This window comes from Canis aureus, chromosome 28 (genome assembly GCF_053574225.1).
Source record: "Canis aureus isolate CA01 chromosome 28, VMU_Caureus_v.1.0, whole genome shotgun sequence".
Taxonomy (NCBI): Eukaryota; Metazoa; Chordata; class Mammalia; order Carnivora; family Canidae; genus Canis; species Canis aureus.
Window position 1 is genome coordinate 5,431,044 of NC_135638.1, and position 23,194 is coordinate 5,454,237.

Consider the following 23,194-nt stretch of genomic DNA (forward strand, 5'->3'; position numbering starts at 1 on the left):
GAAAAAGATAAGCTTTGGGAGACTATGGCTGATAACAATTAGGTTACTAAAGGATTGTAACAGATGCTTCCATCTGTATATGGCTTCATATTTCTCAGCATATGCAATCTCTCTGTAAGGCAGTTACGTTTAAAAGCAAAGGGTTTGGGATTAAATGACTTGGGTTGAGATTCCATTTATAATGCTTAAGCCTAGCATTAGGATGAGTGAGCAATGTGATCTTAGAGTTTTAGCATCTGCCTCAGTCAAAGGTATATAATGGTAGTACCCACTTCAAGGGCTGCTCTGAGGAACAATTGGGACAATTCACATAAAGTAGAAAGCCCTCATTAAACAATATTAGCTACTATCATTATCAAAGGCAACCCACTTTCCTGTTAATCAATTTTGTCACTTGAGATAGAAATAAAGTATGCCAATCCCTGGCTTCCCCAGTTGGCTCAGTTTTGTATCTGTGCTGTTCATCAGGACAAGAAATAGATCAAAATCTCCATATCCATCGGGGCATGGTAAGACATGGGGGGGAGCACCTGGCTGGCTCAGTCGTTGGAGTAAGTGACTCTTGATCTCAGAGTTGTAAGTTTAGGCCCCATGTTGGATGTAGAGATTACTTAAAAATAAAATATTTTTTAAAAATATATATCATCTAGTCTCTGTTTCTGAACTCTGAGCTTATAAACTTGTGTCCTCCAAGCTGCAAACTTTCCCTATATTTGTCCATCCCTTTGAGTGGGTGATGCCCCACTTGCCCCCAGCTTCTGATTTCTGCTGCTGACCTGGCAGCTGGCCTTGAATATAAGCCTGTTCCATTGATACCCAACAATGCGTGGAGCCTATGCCAGCCCTTTTTCCACAGAGGTTAGACCTGTGCCTCCAGTTACTAGTTTCTAACTCTTCATCAGCTGGATCACTGCTCTTCTAACGCTGATTGTCAGTTCTTCTAGATTCCCTTGCTGCTAGTCAACAGGTCAGAAGCCTTGGGGTACTGATTTGATCTGAAACAAGCTTCAGTTTTCCCTGACCATTTGCATGGTGCTAACCTGCTCCTATAGCCTGCCCTATGCTCCTATCAATTCTATTTATTCTTGCTTCTGACACCTCACCGTTCCCTTTCCAACTAATTACTATTTCCCAGTGTGCCTCAAAACCAAGCTGGTCTGAACTGTGGTACAGAAAGCATGGACGGGGCACCTGGCTGGCTCAGTTGGAAGAACACGCAGCTCTTGATCTCAGGGTCATGAGTTCGAGCCTCATGTTGGGTGTAGAGATGACTAAAAATAAATAAACTTGAAAAAAAAAAAGCATGGAGATATTTCATAAGAAATTGAGGGTTCAATGTCATATGGCTCAACAGTATTAACTGTCCTACTTATTTGTTGCACAGGTTTACTGTGACATGAGAGTCTGTACACAAAGCATATTTTAAACTATAAATTGTAAAAATATAATGATAATAGACAGACGTTCCTCTTTTGTTGCCAGCTGTCCCTTCCTTTGCCTTTCTGGTCCTGTCTCAGGCATCCCTCTGTTTTTAATTCCCTTTTTCTCTTTCTCTCTTTTTCATCCCTCTGTTTAATTTCCCTTTTTCTCTTTCTTATCTTCTACTCCATCTGCACCCTTTTTTCCCTTATACTTTTATTTTTTCCTATAATGGACTCTTATTTCTCTTTGGGAAGTCAGTGCCTCTCTAACACTGGCATTATAAAGCACATTTAGCTTGGAATTTCCACAGCAAATTTGTAAAATACAAGCACGTAACCACCTACACTAAGAAATTCATTTCCCAATAAGTAGTTCGTATTTGTTCAAATTAAACATGGAAGTTAAAGTCAGTCCTGGAAGACAAGGTCCCCCATTCCTCCAGGTTCATATTAGTAAAAAAACATTTGGAAAGAAATCTGTTGCTCAAAGAGGCAATTCTATTTTCCCAGAAGAGATAAGATTAGTAATCAAAATATTGGTATCGATGGCAATGATTTTACTGCAATCTGTGCTCACAAATCATTTTCTATTCCTAAATATTCCTTTATTCCATTACTTGCTAATATTTCCAGATGCCATTCTATTCAGTGTTTTTTTCACCTTACTAGTAATAACATTTTTAGTTGAGACTAAGTAAGTTACTTTCTAAGGTGTGATTGTGTAAGAATTAGATGCTCCCTGGAACTCCTGGGTGGCTCAGTCAGGCAAATATTTGGTTCAAGTCATGATCTCAGGTCATGAGATGGAGCCTGGTGTCTGGCCTGTGCTGGGTTGCAGGCTCCATGGGGAGTCTGCTTCTCTCCCTTTCTCTCCCTCTGCCTTTCCCCTCACTCTGCTCTCTTTCTCTCTCTCTCAAATAAATAAATCTTTAAAAAATAGAGGGGGCACCTGGGTGACTCAGTCAGTTATGCGTCTGCCTTCAGCTCAGGTCATGATCCCAGGGACCTGAGATTGAGCCCCATATTGGGGGGGTCTCTTCTCCGCAGGGGGTCTGCTTCTCCCTTTCTCTCTCCCTCTGCCTCTCCCCCTGCTTGTGCTCACACTCTCTCTCTCTCAAATAAATAAATGAATAAATAAAATCTTTTTAAATATTAATTAGATGCTCCCTTAACTGTGTTTTCCTGGTGTTTTCTTCATATATTCATTAGTGCAGAAATGGTTTGATTTTCTAAGTGTATGTCACACTCAACTATAAACCCCTCAAAATTAGAAGTCATGCTTTATTCATTTTTTAAAAAAGATTTATTTATTTGAGAGAGAGAGAGAATGGGGGAAGGATAAAGGAGAGAGAGAGAGAGAATCTTCAAGCAGACTCCCCAAGGAGTGCAGAACCCAAAGTGGGGCTCAGTCTCACAACCCTGTAATCATGACCAGAGCCACAATCAAGAGTCAGACGCTTAACCAACTGCCACTCAGGTGTCCTAGAAATCATGCTTTATTCATTTTTGTATCCCCACACTTAGGATACTACTTGGTACTAAATCAATAGTGATTTTTATGATTGAAGAAAAGGGCAGATAGGAATAGCTGCTCAGAGGGGGTGAGCTCAGCGGCTTAGCACTGCCTTCAGCCCAGGGCCTGATCCTGGAGACCTGGGATCGAACCTTACATCAGGTCCTCTTCATGGACCCTGCTTCTCCCTCTGCCTGTGTCTCTACCTGTGTGTGTGTGTCTCTCATGAATAAATAAATAGAATCTTAAAAAAAAGAATAGCTGCTTAGAAAAAACAAATCAAAATAGTGGTTGAGGGATCCCTGAGTGGCGCAGCGGTTTGGCGCCTGCCTTTGGCCCAGGGCACGGTCCTGGAGACCCGGGATCGAATCCCACGTCGGGCTCCCGGTGCATGGAGCCTGCTTCTCCCTCTGCCTTTGTCTCTGCCTCTCTCTGTCTCTCTGTGACTATCATAAATAAATAAAAATTAAAAAAAAAAATTAAAAAAAAAATAGTGGTTGAATCTGAAACTCTCTCTAGTATTATGGTAATGAAAAAATTTCAAACATTTGAAAATTTATGTTATTTTACTAATCCTGAGAAGCATTTTGTATAGATTTATGTTTCTAATCCTCTGGTTCATTAGAAATAGGAGAAAACTTAATGGTAGAAGCATTTGTTTAGAGCTTATATGTTTTATTTTAATCAATTTTTTCTAAATGGAAATTCATATTATTATCTTCAAGAGATACTTTCAACCTTTAGACACAAAAAGTAAGTCATAGAAGAATGAAGATCTTTCTTGTATCAGGCCAATTAAAAGTTACCTATTTATCTCTGATTATTACTCTGAGTTGAAGTTAATGGTGTTCCTACCAAAGGGATTATGTATCACGTATTTTGTTTTCACATATTTTACTTGTAGTTTTTGTTTGTTTTACTTTGTATTAATAATGAAGTTAGAAATTTAGTTAAGAATTGGATTTTTGTCTGCACTGAGTGGGTTCATTACTAGATACAATTTAAGAGTCAATTAATGGCCACTAAGAGGATTTGTCTTTCTGTTACAGGGTGGGAAAATCCTTCTGTGGGAGGTAGAACAGTGGCTCACCGTATCCTAAACCCCTGGGAGCGTGTTACTTTGCATGACAAATGGGACTTTGCAAATGTGATTAAGACTATTGAGGTGGAAAGAATTTCCACATAAATAATCACAGGAGTCCTTCTATGTGAAAGAAGGCAGGAGAGACAGAGGCAGAGATTTGAAGATGCTCCAGGGCTGCTTTTGAAGATGGAAGGAGGGGGCACGAGTGAAAAGTAAGGCATGTGGATGGCCTCTTAAAGCTAGAAAAGGTGAGAAAATAGACCCTCCTCTGGAGCCTCCACAGAGGAATGAATGCAGGCAGCTTTGCTGACAGCTTAGTTTTAGCCTAGTGAGAACCATTTTGGACTTCTGACGCCCAGAACTCTAAGATAATAAGAGTTTTGCATTTCTTTTTTTTTTTAATTTGAAAGAGCGTATTGCTCAACATCCATAAAAATAGAGCTTTGCACTCACAACTAATGATCAAAATCCCACACCACCCTATTTGCATTGTTTTAAGCCACTAAATTTGCGGTAGTTTGTTACAGCAGCAAAGCAAACTAATACGCTTCCCTTATGTTATTCTACATACATGATATTATTGGTAAATAATAAGCCCCTCCTGTCATGCAGGCCAGAGACAGCTGCATGGGATCAGGTTAGCTGTCCTGACCAGTTAGTGTTCATTAGTGTGGCCACGGTGATTGGTGACCAGTGAGGATACGTGACCCGTAAGGTCAGTGACAAACTGACTTAGGCAGACAGAGAACAGGATGCCTTGGAAAGACTGAGCGACCAGAGGCATAGCCTTAAGAGTCAGATGACCAACACAGAGTAGCCTTGAGAGTCAATGCCCAATAAGATATGAGAAGGACAAGGCAGGAAATGGTACCTGCTAACTCATGTATCATGTAGTCTACGTTTAACATGAAATGAGAACGAATGAGGCTGAGGGTTCTATCAGCGAAAGTATACATTTTGATATTGCACGGGCTATAAATCAGCATATAAAGAGAAATCATATTTAGAAACATATATGGGAAAACTAGGCAGCCACTAAAAATATTTTCAACACAGACAAAACCAAAAGACATAAACCCAGAAAAACATATGCCTTATTTGTTATATGTGTTGAACTTTCAAAAGCTGACTGAGAATCAAGGGGACAGGTACTTTATTCAGGCTATTGTGACAGAGAGCATCCAAAGGGAGTGTTTCCTGGAAAATGGGAAACAAGGAGAACTGTATGCAGCAAAGAAACAAAAGTGGCCGAGTGCCAATTACAAGTTTGGTGACCAAGCAGGCAGGTGCTGCCATTTTTCAGAAAAGGTAGGGGTGGGTGGGTGTGGGGGCGTGAAGAGAGAGACAGAGAGAGGGAGAGAGAGAAAGAGAGGATTGGGGAGAGAGAAATGAGGGGAGAGAGAGAGAGAAAGCAGGAGGAGGCAGAAAGGGAGAGAGATTTGGCCCATTGCAGTCCATTACAGTCTGTTCTTGGAACTGTTAAAGAGGGAATTGAGAGGAATTAGTTTCTCAGGACCAGGGCGCACAGGGGTCAGGGTACTTTTGGAGCAGAAAAGTTCACATTTCTCCACACAGGCAAAAGAAAAGTCTATTTGCTAGATGAAGATAAAGAAATTCTTTGTAACTCTATGTATTTCTTTGTCAGGGAAACACCTGTTATAATAAACTCTGAAATTTCAGGGGTGTGACACAATAAAGCAGATTTCTTTCACACAAAGCACTTCAAAACCCAAGTTCTTGGTGGGCAGCTCTCCTGTAAGTAAGTGATATAGTGTCTCAAGATCCTTCCTCCTTGTACCGTTTTCAACATGTGACTCCCACGGTCTCCTTGGGGCTCATTTCCTGCCATCTATCTTAGAGAGGAAAGGAGCATAGCAAGGAGGGAGGAGAGGATCCCACAAGGGAGGTTTTTACGGGCCAGGCTCAAAGGAGTCTGTGTCACTTCTACCAACTTCCATGGACCAGAATTTGGACATATAACTACCCTCAAGTGCAAGGATGGCTGGGAAATGTAACTTAGCTGGGTTTTCAGGAGGAAAAGGGAATGGGTTTTATCAATCAAGAAAATTTTAAATTCAACATGAATGAAAATTTGAAGTGGCAATAAAAAAAGATGAACCCCCCCCCCACCAGGGGAAAGATGGCCAATACCAAGGACTGATAAAAATATTCAGTAATATTCAGAATCATTAAGGATAAAGTTAAGGAAGTTACCAAAAAACCTACTTTTCATATTAAATTATCAATATTGAAAATAATAGTCCATGTTATTTTCCTAAGCTGCTAAGAAACGGAGAGTGCCAGTCACCAGAAGTGGGAGTAAAATGATGATCAAGTTCTAGGGGGCAACTGACAGTACACACCCCAAGATTTTTACCTGGGCATAGTCTCTGACCTAGCCTTTCCATTCAAAATAATTTATTAAGAATACATATCAGAAAAGTGTTCAGAGACTGTCTGAAGTCATCCTTGACCTTCTTTTTTTTTTAAGTTTTTTTTTTTTTTATTTGAGAAAGAGAGAGAGCACAAGCAGGGGGGAGAAGCAGGCTCCCCACTCAGTGGGGAGCCCGAGGCAGGGCTCAATCCCAAGTCCCTGAGATCATGACCTGAATGGAAGCCAGACACAGGCATCCCCATCCTCTACTTCTCTCTTTCATACACTGCACGAAATCCATCAGGAAATCACGTTAGATTGACCTTCACGGTATATCCATAATCTGACGCTCTTTCCACCTTCACCCCTTCTGTCTTTCTTACCTATAGTCCAATTTTGACACAAGTAGCCATCGTGATCCTTTTAAAACCTATGTCCTATCAAGTCCTTCCTCTACCCTAGGCCTCCAAGAGCTCCAAAGTTTTCTCATCTCAGAGGGAAAGCCAAACTGGCTGCCCATGATCTGCCCTACCCAAGCGGATGGCAAATTTCTCTGATCTCATCTTCTATGCCCCCACCTCACCCCCACTCCCCAGCTCACTTTGCTCAGGCTGCACAAGCCCCCCACTGCTCTCACACATGCCAAGTGTGTTCCCTCCTCAGGACCTTGCTGTTCACTGTCCACATCTCTGCTCAGACATCAGTGAAGCCCACCTAGCTCATCCATGCAAAAAGGCAACGCGCCCTCTCCCCCTCTCTCTCCTATTTCCCCTTACGCTGCTTGATTTCTCACCATAACATTTATCACCCTCTGATGAATGATATATCGTCTTTCAACTAAGTGTTCCCTGTCCTCTGTTGTTATGAGATCGGGGGTTCTGTAACCCATAAAACAGTGCCTGACACATAAAAGGCATTCAATACATATTTGCTGAATGAATGAATAAAATACTGCAAAAGTTCTGAAATATCAAAAAATAGAGGACTCGTTACATAAAGTGGGATGATGCAGTGAAGGGTCGGACCGTCAAATAAGAGAATCAAAAGCCTAAACGTGCCTAAAATAAAGCCTGAATGTGGTTTTGTATTTCATAGGAGGAAATTCTGTGAATACCAATTTCTAAAGAGATAACAGTTATTATTCTTACCCAACTGGTTTCTGAAGCCATAGGAATAGGAAGTTTTTCATCATAAAATGATTTTACCTTTATCAACGGCTTCTCTGGTCTCAAATAGGCTTTTCTGTGAACATGGGTGTCTCTGAGGGCTGAAAAGATTTTTTAAAAGCAATCTTATTCCTTGCAGATTGTAATAGTCTGCTGGAGTGGCCATAAGAAAATGCCAAAGACTGCTTGGTTTCAACAGCAGAAATTTATTTTCTCACTGTTCTGAAAGATGGAAGCCCAAGATCAAGGTCCAACAGGGCTCAGTTTCTGATGAGGATTCTCTTTCCAACCTGCAGATGGCCTCCTCCTCACTGTGTCCTCAGCTGGGCTTTCCTCAGTGCAGATTCATCGAAAAGAGAGGGTGAGAGCAAGCATATGCGAGTGAGTGCAAGCTCTCTGGTGTGTTTTCTTACACACATCAACCCTACTGGATTGGGGCCCCCATTGTTATGACCGTATTTAACCTTAATTACCTCTTAAATGCCCCATCTCATCTTGGTAGCCCAGCGTTTAATACCAGATACTCGTATTTCTTAGGCAAAAATGTCTTAATCATCAAAAGCTTCTATTTGGGGCAGCAGTCCTATCTATTTCCTTATCTATATCCATCCATCCATCCATCCATCCATCCATCCATCCATCCATCCAAGTTATTAAACAAACTTAACTCAGTGAAGTACAAATTAAGAAATAGTTATAGTTTCCTACAAATGCTGCCCCTAATCTCCATTTTAAATCCCTCCTCCTTGCCTCCTATAGCAGATATCTTATAAGTTCTTGGGTAAATTTTATAATTTTTTGGTCAATTTCAGTGATTAAAAAATCCATTCAGTCTATAACTCCAATTTCATATTCAAATAAAAGATTTCCTTTTTTTTTTCTGTCATCGATTAGCATTGTGGTTTGAAGGACCTGAAAAGGGTGTGTGTGTGTGTGTGATATGGGCTTCTCTTTACTTTTCTCTCATTCTTCTACCTTGGGGGAAAGAATGTACTTTACCTTTGGGCTTTAGGTCCTTCCTTCCTTTTCCAGGGAGTGGACACAGGGAGGAGTCAGAGGGATTCAAGCGGTCATGGTTGTAGTCTTCCTTGGGTTGCCTGGCACTAGCTGGTGACAACAGTCTCTCCACGGCAGGGATTCAGCTATTAGATTCACAGAGGAGGCACAAACGTGAATTCCTTCTCCTTCTCCTTGACTTTATTTTTAAAGTAATTTCTGTACCCAACCTGGGGCTTGAACTCACAACCCCAAGAGTTTCAAACTCCATTGACTGAGCCAGTGGGCGACCCTACAATGTCAGTTCTTTAGGGACCATCCCAGTCCACCATGTCCTGTTTCAATTCTTCCAATTCAATTCTTTTTCAATTCTTTTTTCAATTCTTTTTCAATTGAATTCTTTTTTTTTTTTTTTTGCCCTATAATTACTTTTTGTGTTGGTGCCAGCATGATGGCACAAGCCCAGCTAGTTAGGTGGTGCTCAGTTGGCCTACCAGAAACTCATGTTCTCATCAAAGCAGAGGTGATAGCTGAGCTACAGCATAAGCCTTTCTGTTTGTCCTGCCATCATTTGCCAGTTATTTTTTTCCTGTTCATATAGACCTTAGGAAGATCAACTAGGCTGTGTTCTGATTTGATATACAACTGGAAAATGAGGCACTGCTTTTCCTTTCATGCAGGTATGCCCAGATTTTGCAAGTAATTACCTTAGATCCCTTCTCACTTGACTTTTTAGAAAAGGGCAGCAGAATTTACTAGGCTAACAATATATGACTCCAATAATTCCCATTTTTCTCCTCCTGTGGCTTCTATGGATTAGGGGTAGTTATTGAGGGTTATTGAGGGACCAGTTCTGCTGATTTAGCATGTGTGAAGTACCTATTCTTTCTTTGTCCTGAGCTTTGGACCCTGGCTATCAGTTTTGAGCCAACAGGGAAAGTTCTGCCCAAGTTTGGGTCAAATATCCTCTACCGAGCATTGCATTTCACTCTTCTCTTTTGGAGGGTGCTTACAGAGCTTGTGTCATACTTTATTTACACTTATGGGATCCAATGAGATGTAAGATAGCTGTCCCTCATTTTGCTGATGAAACTGAGATAGTGACAGGCAATCCAGGGCTAATTAATTGAAAACAAACTCTTCTGTGACTGCAGTCAAGCCTGCAATCCTCCTCAATTGTTTTTGCCAACTTTTGCACCTTTTTCAATTCCATAACATGGCCTTGTGCTTTCAGAGTTATAACTTTGTCTGCTGGAGAAGTAAACAAAAAACCCTTGGAGCTGAAGGTAAAGCTCTTTAGTCTGGGTGAAGCCGAGTACCCATCCTTCAAGCTTCCCTCACCTAACAACCAGCTTCCTGCCTTCCCAAGGCATGCAATAAATAAGGGGTATTCATTATGAATGTGTAATATATATGAAATCTAACTCTAATAAATCCCTGTTTTCTTGGACTTCATGGAGTTCCTCAGAGGTTTTTAATAGGCATTCCAAAAGACCTGGGAAACTTTATGAGCCATATATAGCCAATGGCTAATATATATATATATATATATTCTAGACCATTGTACTTTTAGCTTAGTTCAGCGATGCTTATCCCCTGGTTTCCCTTCTAATAGAGTTAAAAAAGGAGAGTAGTTAAAAAAAAAAAAAAAAAAGCTTACACTTACAGCTGTCAGGCACTGATAGTTATATTCCATACATTTTCTCTTTTAACTATCATAAGTACCCCCACAAGGTAGGTATTATTTTCTTTGTCCTACAGACTAATTAGACAAATGAGGTATAGAGAAGTTAGGCTACCTTAACCAAGGTCACCACTTAGAGGTAGTGAATTCAAATTATGTAGAATTATATTCAAATACAATTGATTTCCAAGCATGGGCTACCCCAGCACAGAGGAAAGACCAAGAGATCAAGGTGACAGAGTTGGGGTAACAATCTGATATGCACTGAGATAAGCAGTTATAGCCCTTACAATAAGTCTTTAATATGAACATAATCTACATCACATAGATGTTCGTAAAATATACCTCTTAGGACTTTAAAATTTCAGTTTGAACTTCTTCCCCAAAGCATGGCGTTTCTTGAAGAACTCTCCTTTGTCTTTCTCAATGCTTTTCTTACATCACATATTGTTTTAGCTGTGATAGATCGTTATATAATGACTCCAGTGAGTCACACCTCCCTGTATTCATGCCCCTCCGAACGTCATACCACCACCACTTTCCATCAAGACGTGAATGCGGGCTGGCCTCTTGACTTGCTCTGACCAATAGAAAGTGGTAGAACTAACCTTGTACCTGTTCCAAAACTTGGGGCTCATGAGGCCTTGGCAGCATCTGCCTTTGCTCTCTGGGGAGTGCTATTCTGAGACTGCTGTGCAATAAAGAAGCCCAGAGTGGAAGTGAGTTTGGAGGGAGAGGTTCAGCCAACCTAGCTTCCTCAGCTGAGCTCAGTCTACAGCTGAACCGCCGGCCAAATGCATCTTCCTGAAAAATAATCCTGTTATTTTAATCCCCAAGTTTCAGAATGGTGGATCCTTCCAAAGCAATAAATAAAGCAGAGAAAGTGGGACCAGGAATACAGAGTAATAGACTAACCCAACATAAAATGGTACTTAAAGTACAAAGCAAGAGATGAGTGTAGCAGAAGTTAGTACTGTTCTAACAAAACCCAAACACATGACAGTGTTCAGGGCCAGGCAGCAAGTGAATGCTGGAAGGGGTAGAGAGGAGACAGTTGGTGCAAGCTAGGAAAGCAGGGAGGAAATTGCTCCTGGAGACTAGACAGAGGTGAGCTAAGTAACTGTTGCCTGTGGTACCTTGGAAGGTAGTACATGTACCTGATGAACTTGTTGATCTCACTAATGTGATTTCCTTGTATAATATAGACAGTAACAATTATCTTCTTTTAGCTGGCTTTGATGGGAGGTGGCATTTCCTATTGCTGCCATAAAAAATTTAACAAGCTCAGCATCTTAAATCGCATAAATGTATTATTTTATAGTTCTGTCAAAATCCAGAGACAATAAAAGTTAAGACCAGATCAGTAAAATAGTATTTAGAGCTTATTGTGCACAAAAGAATAGTCCATGAATGGGGCTCCTGGGTGGCTCAGTCTGTTAAGGTCATGTCAGGTCGTGACCTCAGAGTCCTAGGATTAAGCCCTGCCTTGAGCTCCATCCTCAGTGGATTCTCTCTCTCCTTCTCCATTGTGTGCCCCTCCCCGCACAAATAAATAAATCTTAAAAAAAAAAAAAAAAAAAAAAAAAAGAGAGTTCACGACTGGGAGTCTCCAAATCCAACATTGAGATGAAGTTCAGAGGCATGCTGTTTAGGGTGGCTTTTAACGTGGAAATGAGGAAGTTCCTCAATCTTTTACAATGACAGATTTTCACTATGGAGGTTGACCATGGAAAGAGGCCCCTGAGCTTCTAACTTTCTTTGCTCAGGAAGCAGGAGGCAGGCTGAAGGAGATACAAGAATACGGTGGAAATGAAATTGCTTGAGACCAAAGCCTAGATCTGAAAAGTTACCAGAGCTTCCACAATCACTCTCTCACCCTCTTCAAATGCTTCTCTGAGACTACCAGGCATGCAAAGAAACCAGGAGTGAAAGACTAGGTGGAGAGAGAGAGAGAGAGAGAGAGAGAGAGAGAGAGAGAGAGAGACAAGGCTCTCCCCTCCCCCCTCCTCCCCTTTTCAAGCTGTTCCAGCTGAGCGAGCCCCTAACCAATGAGGTTAGCTGAATGCAGCTGCCTGGATATAAGCCCAGGCAAGACCAATAGGATAACCACACAGCTAACCTATAGAATCACAAAAAATAACAAATCATGTTGTCTTAAAACCACTGGGTTGTGGTATGACTCAGTAGTAGATAACTAGTATTGTAGCTTAAGTAGGTCATGTACGTAGTAAGGTAATAGCTTTTCTAGCTCACACATTATCTATATTGTCCTGTTATTCCAAAAGACACATCCTTACCTCATGTCCTGAGATGGAAAAGTATCATAATCATAAAATGCCTTGGATTGAGGAGTATTATTTAATGTTTATTGAGTAACCATAAACTATAGTATCATTTTTAAACCAGAATGAAGTGATACCTAATAAAAGGTTTTCCTTTTCACAAAACTTCACATTGCTGCAAATACAATCTCAGTATACCCTCAACCTTTCATAGTGTGAATAATTTCCACTAGCTGTGTCATCCTCTAATGAGCTCTGGAATGGATAGGGGAGCCATATAAAGAAGAAAGAAAGAAAAAAAGCCTTTATACCTGGGCAATAAAGAAACCCTGGTTGCAGAGAGACACTGTAACAATAAAAACACTGGTCAGATGGCAAAACCGTCATCTTTACCAAAAAAACTCAAGAGATGCTCAGTGTTTTTCCTGCTAACTATGTGCTGTAGTAGATTCTGGTACTGGGTAGGATTTCCTCATACACACTTCTGCTTGTTTATTTGGCAAATCTTTATCCGGTGCTTCTTAATGAGCGAGGCATTGCTGACTCACAAAATCAGTTGGGAATAAAGGGTAGGTGGGTGGATAAGGGAAATGTAAAAACGCTGTTAAAATAGTGTGATAGGTGACAGGACAGGACACCACAGTCATAGGATTTTGTTGATTAGTTAAGTTTCTTTAACCCAATAACTTGCAGGCTGCAATCGTGAAAAAAAACAAAACAAAACAAAACAAAACAAAACCCTGCTACTCGTTTTGTAAACTGTTTATTTTTGCAGGCAGTGCTACATCTTGACCTCTCACTTTTCAGGTTTCTGGGGCTCTACAAATGCCCTTGGATTATATCATATGGGGATCCTTATATGGTGGTGTTCCTGATACTACTGACCCCCAGAAGATGCTGCATAATAGAAAACATTATTCTTTGATTTTTTTTTTCCCTTAGGATTTCCAGCTGATGTCTAAATGGGGTTTTTTGAGAAAGAGTATCTTCAGAGAGGAAAATGAAGACCCTTCTTAATGTAATATGAGAAGTAGTTTCAAATGTCTGAAGTCAGCTTTCTTCATGACCCTTTATAATCTGCAGCTGGGACTGCCAGCCTCGTTTTTTGCTTGCTTCTGACTGTGCTCCACCAGACATCTGGAGCATCAAGAGCATTGCTCTATGTATTCATCTTCGCGTGCCCAGTAAGCACAGAATACATGTTTGTTGAATGACGCAAAGAACCACTGCAGAAAAAAATGATCTTTTGAGACCTTCGCTGTTTCCTGATTGCATTTTTGCCAGGCATATTCAAAACTTTTTACTTCTAAATCATTTTAGCAAACCACCAAAGTAAGACCATGATAAACACGAAAGCACGCCGGTAACTACGACTGGCTCAAAACATTTTCATGAATATTTTCACAAACTTCATTATTGTATGAGGTGTCAGGGACAACGCAGTCCAAAAACCAAACTAAAAGGGCAACGTATTTTGTCAAATTAAACTTGTAAAAGCCAACACCGTCTGCATCGTTTCTACAAGGTGCTGCTACTAGAAAACAAGGACAAGCGCGGCCCAGCACCGCTCTTGCAGAGCTGTATTTCCTCTCAGACAACAGCTGTTGCAAAGTGATTTTCTAGCAAAAGCAGCAGCCCCCAAGCAGGAACTGACAGCCTAAGGACTAAGGACTAAGCTTTCGTGGGTAACCGCTGCGACGCTGCGCAGCACAGCACCCCTCGTCCCCCTCGTCCCCCTCGTCCAAGAGCTAAACCTGAGGTCTGTGTTGGCCGCAGTTCCTCGGTAATCAAGTCACAGGCCTTTCCTCTCACCCCCTTCCCGCTGCTCTCCGCCCCTCTCCCCTGCTCCTGCTAAGGAAACGAAAAGGGTTGCAACCCCTTGCCCTGGGCCCTCCCGCCCTTCCTCCGCAGCCCTACTGTGCTCCCGGCTCCGCCCCTCCCCCCGCCTCCTGCCTTGGGACACGGCCGGGGTGGGGCCCTCCCGGAGGCGGCGGCCGCACCAGCAGCAGCAGCAGCAGCAGCACCTCCGCGGGAGCCGCAGGCCCGGCCTCCCCCCGCCCCCCACCAACCTGGCCCAGCCTCCTCCCTCGGGCCCAGCCTCCTCCCTCCGGCCACGCCTCCTCCCCGCCCTCCCCGCGGCCCAGCCTCCTCCTCCTCCTCCTCTTCCTCCCCAACCCCGCCTCCTCCCCGCCCTCCCCGCGGCCCAGCCTCCTTCCCCCGGCCCCGCCTCCTCCCCGCCCTCCCCGCGGCTCAGCCTCCTCCTCCTCCCCGGCCCAGCCTCCTTCCCCCGGCCCCGCCTCCTCCCCGCCCTCCCCGTGGCTCAGCCTCCTCCTCCTCCCCGGCCCAGCCTCCTCCCCGCCCTCCCCGGCCCAGCCTCCTCCTCCTCCCCGGCCCAGCCTCCTTCCCCCGGCCCAGCCTCCTCCTTCTCCCCGGCCCAGCCTCCTCCCTATGGCCCAGCCTCCTCCTCCTCCCCCGCCCAGCCTCCTTCCTCCAGCCCCGCCTCCTCCCCGCCCTCCCCGCGGCCCAGCCTCCTCCTCCTCCTCCTCCCCAGCCCAGCCCCCTCCACGCCCTCCCCGCGGCCCAGCCTCCTCCTCCTCCTCCTCCTCCTCCTCCCGCGGCCCAGCCTCCTGCTCCGCCTCCTCCCCGTCCCCCTCCCGCGCCTCCCCCCGCGGCCCAGCCTCCCCGCGGCCCAGCCTCCTGCTCCCTCCGGCCCCGCCTCCTCCCCGCCCTCCCCGCTGCCCAGCCTCCTCCTCCTCCTCCCCGGCCCAGCCCCCTCCACGCCCTCCCCGCGGCCCAGCCTCCTCCTCCTCCTCCCCAGCCCAGCCCCCTCCACGCCCTCCCCGCGGCCCAGCCTCCTCCTCCTCCTCCTCCTCCTCCCGCGGCCCAGCCTCCTTCTCCGCCTCCTCCCCGTCCCCCTCCCGCTCCTCCCCCCGCGGCCCATCCTCCCCGCGGCCCAGCCTCCTGCTCCCTCCGGCCCAGCCTCCTCCCCGCCCTCCCCGCGGCCCCGCCTCCTGCTCCTCCTCCTCCCCCTCTCCTCGTCCCCCTCCCGCTCCTCCCCCCGCGGCCCCGCCTCATGCTCCTCCTCCTCCCCCGCCTCCTCCCGCTCCTCCCCCCGCGGCCCCGCCTCCCGCTCCTCCTCCTCCCCCGCGTCCTCCCCCTCCTCCCCGCCCCCCTCCCGCTCCTCCCCCCGCGGCCCCGCCTCCCGCTCCTCCTCCTCCCCCGCCTCCTCCCCCTCCTCCCCGCCCCCCTCCCGCTCCTCCCCCAGCGGCCCCGCCTCCCGCTCCTCCTCCTCCCCCGCCTCCTCCCCCTCCCCGTCCCCCTCCCGCTCCTCCCCCCGCGGCCCAGCCTCCCCGCGGCCCCGCCTCCTGCTCCTCCTCCTCCCCCGCCTCCTCCCCCTCCTCCCCGCCCCCCTCCCGCTCCTCCCCCAGCGGCCCCGCCTCCCGCTCCTCCTCCTCCCCCGCCTCCTCCCCCTCCCCGTCCCCCTCCCGCTCCTCCCCCCGCGGCCCCGCCTCCCGCTCCTCCTCCTCCCCCGCCTCCTCCCCCTCCTCCCCGCCCCCCTCCCGCTCCTCCCCCCGCGGCCCAGCCTCCCGCTCCTCCTCCTCCCCCGCCTCCTCCCCCTCCTCCCCGCCCCCCTCCCGCTCCTCCCCCCGCGGCCCAGCCTCCCCGCGGCCCCGCCGCCGCTGCGGCAGTCATGGCTGCGGACGGGGTGGACGAGCGCTCGCCTCTGCTGTCAGCATCGCCGCCGGGAACCGTCACCCCCACGGCCCCGCCGTACCTGCAGGAGAGCAGCCCCAGAGGTGAGGCGGGCGCGGGCCTCCCGCTCGCTGCGCCGCGGCCAAGGAGGCAGGCCCCGGGGCGCTGCAGCTGGGGCGCGGCGGGCGGGTCGGCGGGCCCGGGAGCGGGGGCTGCAGACTGCGCCTGGCGCGGGCCCGGGTCCTTGAGCGCAGCCCCCAGGAGGGAGGGCGGGGTGCGGGCGCGTGCCCCGCGCCCTTCTCACGGCGGCTGTGCGTGTGCGTGTGCGTGTGCGAGTGCGAGTGCGTGTTTCAGCACTTCTTGCCCGCGGGCCGGGCGTGACAGGAATCGCCCCGGCGCAGCCCCCGGCGCCGCTGGAGGAGGTGCACAGCCTTCGCGGCCATTCAGCCTTCCCTGCTGAGAAGCCCCTAGCACTGCTCACCTTGGGATCTGCCCTTGAAAGGGCTTAGCTTGAAAAATGTGCAGAGCCTGCCCTCGCCCCCCCCCCCCCCCCGGGCTCTGTTCAGTCAGGGAATTGTCTTACCAAGAGGAATAGCGGTAATCGATATTCCTAATATGCCTGAAATTCCTGCCTTTCCTTATTACTCCCCTTTGTAAGGAGTGTGCGTTAGCCTTGCTGGCCGATGAGGAAGCATAGGAAGGAAGATGGGATATTTCTGATGCATCTGGGTGAGGTTGAAATGAACTTACTTCTGAAAGTAACCCCGGCTAACCCTGCACGCATTTCTATTTATTTCACTTCTCAAGATGGAATCAAAAAAGATTTGATTAGCAGTGGGATCTGAAGAAAGAAGTGTATACGTGTGTGTGTGAGTGTGTGTGTGTGTGTGTGGGGGGGTGTTTAGCAAACTATTAAAAGATCTATCTTTGTTCTAAGCCTTTTAGTGGCTTTCTATAGTAGAAAGAAGGTGGAGTCACGATTTATTGAAAAGGGAAGGCAAGACTTGAAAACCACTTAGAGTTATGAAAAGAATGGCCAAATATGGCACTTGCAAATGTAGCTTAAGTGCATCTCTCCCTTTCCAGCCGAATATGAGAGGAGTTTCAGAAATCCCAAGGAGACAAAATGTTAGTGCTTTCGAAAACGTAGGCAGATCATGTTTCTTGTAACACAACTTCTTGTAAGTTCAAGTCTGGAATTGGAGCAGTTGTAGAGCAAGTTGGACTTGTTTAGTATTTAAAATTTCCACTTAATGGTAACATTGTCCCCAACTTGAAGAGGAACAATCTAGGTCTTAGTCAACACCTTACAAGAAGCAGGACAAAGGAAAAAGATGTTTTGCTGTGAATAATGGAGTGTGATCAATCAGTTGAGAAATAAGGTGCAAAATGGGACAGAGACTTATCTACAGGAAAAACCCCAAGTCATGTTTGTATTAAAGGTGTATCAGAGGACACCAGCTGGAGGAATTTCCTTTAATGCACAAATTTGATATTAATAAAAAATCAAAATCGGGTCGGTCTAGGATAAGTTTAAACATTTATAAATGAATGTTGCAACTTCCCCAAGTGACCCTTTAGGGCAAAATATTTGCAGTTTATTAAAAGACAAGGTTTGGATTTAAACAACTGTCCTATGACAGATTTTCATGTCCTCTGTCTTACATCTTTGTTTTTGTATTTTTAGTCATAGTGGCTAAATTATTCCACAAATGTGTTCATGCTCATGGACCTGCTTATAGATTTCTTTATCATTTGCCACATATTTGTCTAATCTGGTAAGACCAGATTAACTGCACAATCAGGTACAAATCACAGTTCAGCCACTGAAGAAATTCAAAATATTAAAACGCAAAATGCCATGGGGTAAATGTTAAAGATCTTACTGGCTTTATTTAATGATTCGTGATTCTAGCAGCATCCCATCTAGCAGATAGAAAGGAGTTTCAAAAAGCTGTACCAAATGAAAGCCTTCCATGGGCAGAAGGGAGTGGGAAAAAGGCAAAAAGTGGATGGGTTGTGGCAAGATCACTTTCATTTAGGGGATGGGGGTGGTCTGTCAGGCAGATGACCTCACTAGTGCTAATAAGGTAGTTCTTGACGGACGTTCCAAGATTCCATTTCTGGGTGAGGCCAAAAGTGTAATTAAGGCTGTATTTGGTGATGTGGAGCTTAGCATAAGTGACTCCATTTTGAGCCTGTTGTCTTGTTTTTAACAACTGATTTAGCAAAAAGCCATTTCGGCCTTATGATAGAGTACAGTTGTGTTTTTTTTCCTTAAACTGGTAAATAAGACAGGTTAGCTAATTAGAAATGCTAATTTCATGTGGCATAGTACCTAGGAAGCAAGAAGCATAAATTAGAAGTAAAGACATTTTATGTTATTGGCATTTATGTCAGAATATCTTTTCTTAAATAACAAATAAGCATCTTCATAAATGTTTTGAGTGATACACAGATCTGATTCTAGGAGACCTGTGGTATTTACTCTTTCATTGATTCATTGGGCAGTATGGTGTGCCAGAGTCGGCTCTAGGTCAACAAAACTGACCAAACATGCCCCCTCTTGAAACCCACATCGAAATGAAAAAAAAGAATAAACACGGGGCTGAATTATTTGTATTGTAAGAAACTGTTCCTAGACCAGATGTTTTCAGTAGTTGACAGGAATTAAAGGTTGGGATTCAAAAGACTGGAATAGAATGTACTTTTTGATAATGAACTTTGGTTTATGATACCATTTGTAATCACCCAGAATTTTTTTTTTAAGTAGTTAAGAGCCATAGCTAATGACTATTCTCTCCAGTTGAACCCTTTGCTATTTGTGTCACCACCGTCTAAGAACACGAATGTTAGCTCTCACTCAAAGATGAAATAATCCATTTTAGGTTGAAAATTGGTCAAGTATTTGTAGACAGGTTATTGATAATGTTGTGGGAAGCAGTTAGTGTTTCGCATTTGGTTTTAGCATAATGAGAATCATGTGTGGTCCGTGTAACAGCGCACCTGGGTTTCTGAGTGGAATACCTCTAGTGGTCTTTGCTGTCAGTATTGGATTCCTGCATAGAGTAGGAGATCATCTCTCCTACTGGACCATTTTGACCATTTTGTGGTCAAAATGCTCCATTTGGTACGTATGTCAGCTTTTATTAAGGCATAGAAATTAAAATCAAATAAATACACTTTTAGGCTCATTTGAAAAAAGATTGGAAGAAATATCACAAAGCTTACACAACTTGGCTATATTTATTGATTTCTTTATTATCTGCTAATTTTATAGGTGGGATATGAGACTTTACATTTATGAGACTTCCTCTGTGAAAAATGTTTATATTTAGGGCTGTCTAATTATCTCTGTATTTAATTGGGAAGGTGGCTATCTACTTCACTATAGTTTAAAAGAATTATTACACAGAGATAGTTTCATTTACCTAGTTCATTTATGTCATTCATGCAGCAAATAAATACATGAGTACTAGCCAAGCTCTGTGGTAGGATGGGAAGAACAGATATGGCCCCTCTTCCAGTTTAATGGGGGATATTGAGACATAAATTACACAATCGTTTGAACAAGTGCACAGCGCAGGGGCATGAGGACAATGCCAGAAATGTATCTGGTGCCATGAAAATATGTAATAACAAGATCTAACCTGGCTAGAGAAGACAGGAAAGGCATTCCTGAGACTTGATTGAGGTCTCAAAGTTGAACTTGGCAAGGGGTGGATCGGAAGAACATTCTAGACTAAGAAAACAGTACGTACAAAGCCTTTAGGAGGATTGAGTGTGGTGAGTGCAGGGAACTGAAACAAGGACAGTGTGGTTAGAGTGGAAGTACTGATGGAGAAGTGGGTGTGGTGGATGTTCTCCAAAGACCCACCTCTCCCTCCAAAGAGCTATGCTTTTTTGACATTCAAGTCCTTGGATGGGTCCCCTCCCTGAATCTGGACTGACCCTGTGATTCAATTTTGACCTATGGAGTAAAGTAGAAGAGAGCTGAAAGACTTTGGAAACTAGGACGTTAGAGGTGTTGCAGCTTTTGCCTTGGTCTCTTATAAAGTGCACCCTGAAGAAAGTAACTTGTCCTGTCAGAATTTGAATGCACTGAGACTACCGTGCTTTGAGGAATCCCTAACTAGACAGGTGGGGAGACTACACGGAAAGGAGGATGCCGACCAGCTCTCAGACCTGTGGATGAAGAAGCCATCTTGGATGCCCAGCTCAGTCGGGCCTTCAGATGACTCCAACCCAAGCCAAACTCTTACTGTAGCTGCATGATAGATTCTAGAACAATCCACAGAATCATGAAAGGTAGTATTAAACTGTTGTTTTAAGCCACTAAATTTTAGGGTGATTTGTTCTGCAGCAACTGATGACCAGAACAATAAGAATTGCTCAGTCCATGCAGGGTATTATTGGTCGTGTTGAGAAATTTTGCCTTCAGCAAAGGGTTGATCCAGTTAGATCTTTATTATTATCATTATTTAAACTGAAATATATTTGGCACACAATGTTACATTCATTTTAGGTGTAGAACACAGTGATTAGTATTTATGTTATGCTCTGCTCACCATATGTGTAGCTACCATCTGTCACCATACAACACTGTTACAGTACTATTGACTATATTCCCTGTGCTGAACCTCTTATCCGTGTGACTTCTTCATGCCGTAACTGGAAGCCTGTATCTCCCACTCCCCTGTCCCCAATTTTCCCACCCTCCTATCCCGTCCTCTCCACCCTCTGGCCACCATCAGTTTGTTCTCTGCGTTTATAGATCTGTTTCTGCTATTTGTTTTGTTTTTTAGATGGCATATGTAAGTGAGATCATACAGTATTTGTCCTTCTCTGTCTTATTTTACTTAGTGTAATATCCTCTTGGTCCATCCGTGTTGCCATAAATGGCAACACCATTTTTTAATGGCTGAGTAGTATTCCATTGTGTGTATATGTGTGTGTGCATGTGTGTATGCACACCACATCTTTATCCATTCCTATGTTGATGGACACCTAGTTTGCTTCCATATCTTAGCTATTGTGAATAATGCTGCAGTAAACATAAAGGTGCATATATCTTTTCGAAATTGTGTCTTCATTTTGGGGGGTAAATACCCAGTAGTGGATAGAATTACTGGATCATATACTATTTCTATTTTTAATTTTTTGAGAAACCTTCATAACTTGTTTTCCACAGTGGTTGTGCCAATTTATATTCCCACCAACAATGCACAGAGGTTTCTTTTTCTCCACACCCACTGACACTTGTTTCTTGTGTTTTCGATACTAGCCTTACTGACAGGTGTAAGGGGATATCTCATTGTGGTTTTTTTTTTTTTTTAAGATTTATTTATTCATGAGAGACACACAGAGAGAGGCAGAGACACAGGCAGAGGGAGAAGCAGGCTCTATGCAGGGAGCCTGATGTGAGACTTGATCCCAGGTCCATGAGATCACAACCTGAGCCAAAGGCAGATGCTCAAGCACTGAACCACCCAGGGGCCCCTCTCATTGTGGTTTTGATTTGCATTTCTCTGACTAGTGATGTTGAGCATCCTTACATGTTTGTGTTGGCCATCTGTATGCCTTCTTTGGAAAAAAATGTCTATTTTTATTATTTTTTATTTTTTAAATATTTTATTTTATTCATGAGAGACACAGGCAGAATGAGAAGCAGGCTCCGTGAAGGGACCCCAATGTAGGACTCGATCCCGGGACTCCAGGATCATGCCCTGGGCTGCAGGCAGGTGCTAAACCGCTGAGCCACCAGGGATCGTAATTTTTTTTTTTAAAGATTTTATTTATTTATTCATGATAGACACACAGAGAGAGACAGAGAGGCAGAGACACAGGCAGAGGGAGAAGCAGGCTCCATGCAAGGAGCCCGACGTGGCATTCGATCCCGGGTCTCCAGGATCGCGCCCCCAGCCAAAGGCAGGTGCCAAACCGCTGCGCCACCCAGGGATCCCCAGGGATCCTAATTTTATTATTTTTTAAATCACTCTATTTCTAGATTAGAGAATGAATGAGACGGGAGCAAGAGTTGATGAGAATAGATGACTTGAGGGGCTACTGTCTGATTCAGGTGATAACCTGTGAAGATAGCATGGACTCAGGTCGTGGTAGGAGTGGAGAGACAAGATGATATTAAGGATGTAGATTAAAGATGGGTTGATGGTGGATTGTGAGAGTGAGAGGGAAGTGGCAAGGCTATCTCTCAGAGTTCTGGTGTCCACAGTCTGATGGTGTGATTGCCCACAGTGAGACAACACCAGAAGAGCATCAGATCATGAGCTTAGTTTAAGACATGCGGCATTTAAGAGTTTCAAATATCCAAGAAGAGATGATAGATGGGCAATTGCATCTTAGGTGTAGAGTGGAGAAATGAGGCCTGGGCTGAAAAATATAAAATTGTGTCATTTGCCTATTGGTAACAGCTAAAAACATGGATGTTGGTTCAGAGCTTCCCAAGGCCCTACCGCTGTGCCACGCAATGTGCTGAGATAGAACGGACATGGGTTAAGATACTGGTTCTCCTCAGTCCTTAGAACAGCAGAAGCCTTTAGGCCAGAGGCCTCCCGCTCTGTGTAGCTATCGAAATATTGTCACTTTCTCTGTGTACTGGCATGTACGGAAGTTTGGGAAGCTATATATGAGACTACTTAGGGAGAAAGAATAAAGTAAAAAGAAGAGAGAGCCTCGGACAAAGCTTTGAGAAACTCCAACATTCAGTAACTAGTTAGAGGGGGACGAGCCCCCAAGAAGGCTGATGAGTAGCTTCCAGGCAGGTAGGAGGAAAACCAAAAGACTCTAATATCACAGAATCAAAAAGAAGAGAACATTTCAAGCAAAGAGTGGTCAAGCAGGTCAAAAGCTGCAAGAAAGAGCGAATAGATAAGAACTCAAAAATGTCTTTTGAACATTAGTTCAAAGGTCACATTAGTGACCTCACTGAGAGTTGTTTATATGCGTTTATAGTGTTCATGT

General features: G+C 44.8%; 1 protein-coding gene across 1 annotated transcript in view; it reads left to right on the forward strand.

Annotated features, from left to right (window-relative positions):
* Window positions 1-16,160: 16,160 nt before the first annotated feature.
* PIP4P2 (phosphatidylinositol-4,5-bisphosphate 4-phosphatase 2) overlaps window positions 16,161-23,194 on the forward strand; it is a 55,113-nt gene continuing 48,079 nt past the window's right edge. Inside the window, exon 1 of the mRNA XM_077876305.1 lies at window positions 16,161-16,317. Within this exon, the coding sequence (XP_077732431.1) occupies window positions 16,212-16,317 (106 nt within the window). The 5' untranslated portion in view covers window positions 16,161-16,211. The remainder of the gene's footprint in view (window positions 16,318-23,194) is intronic.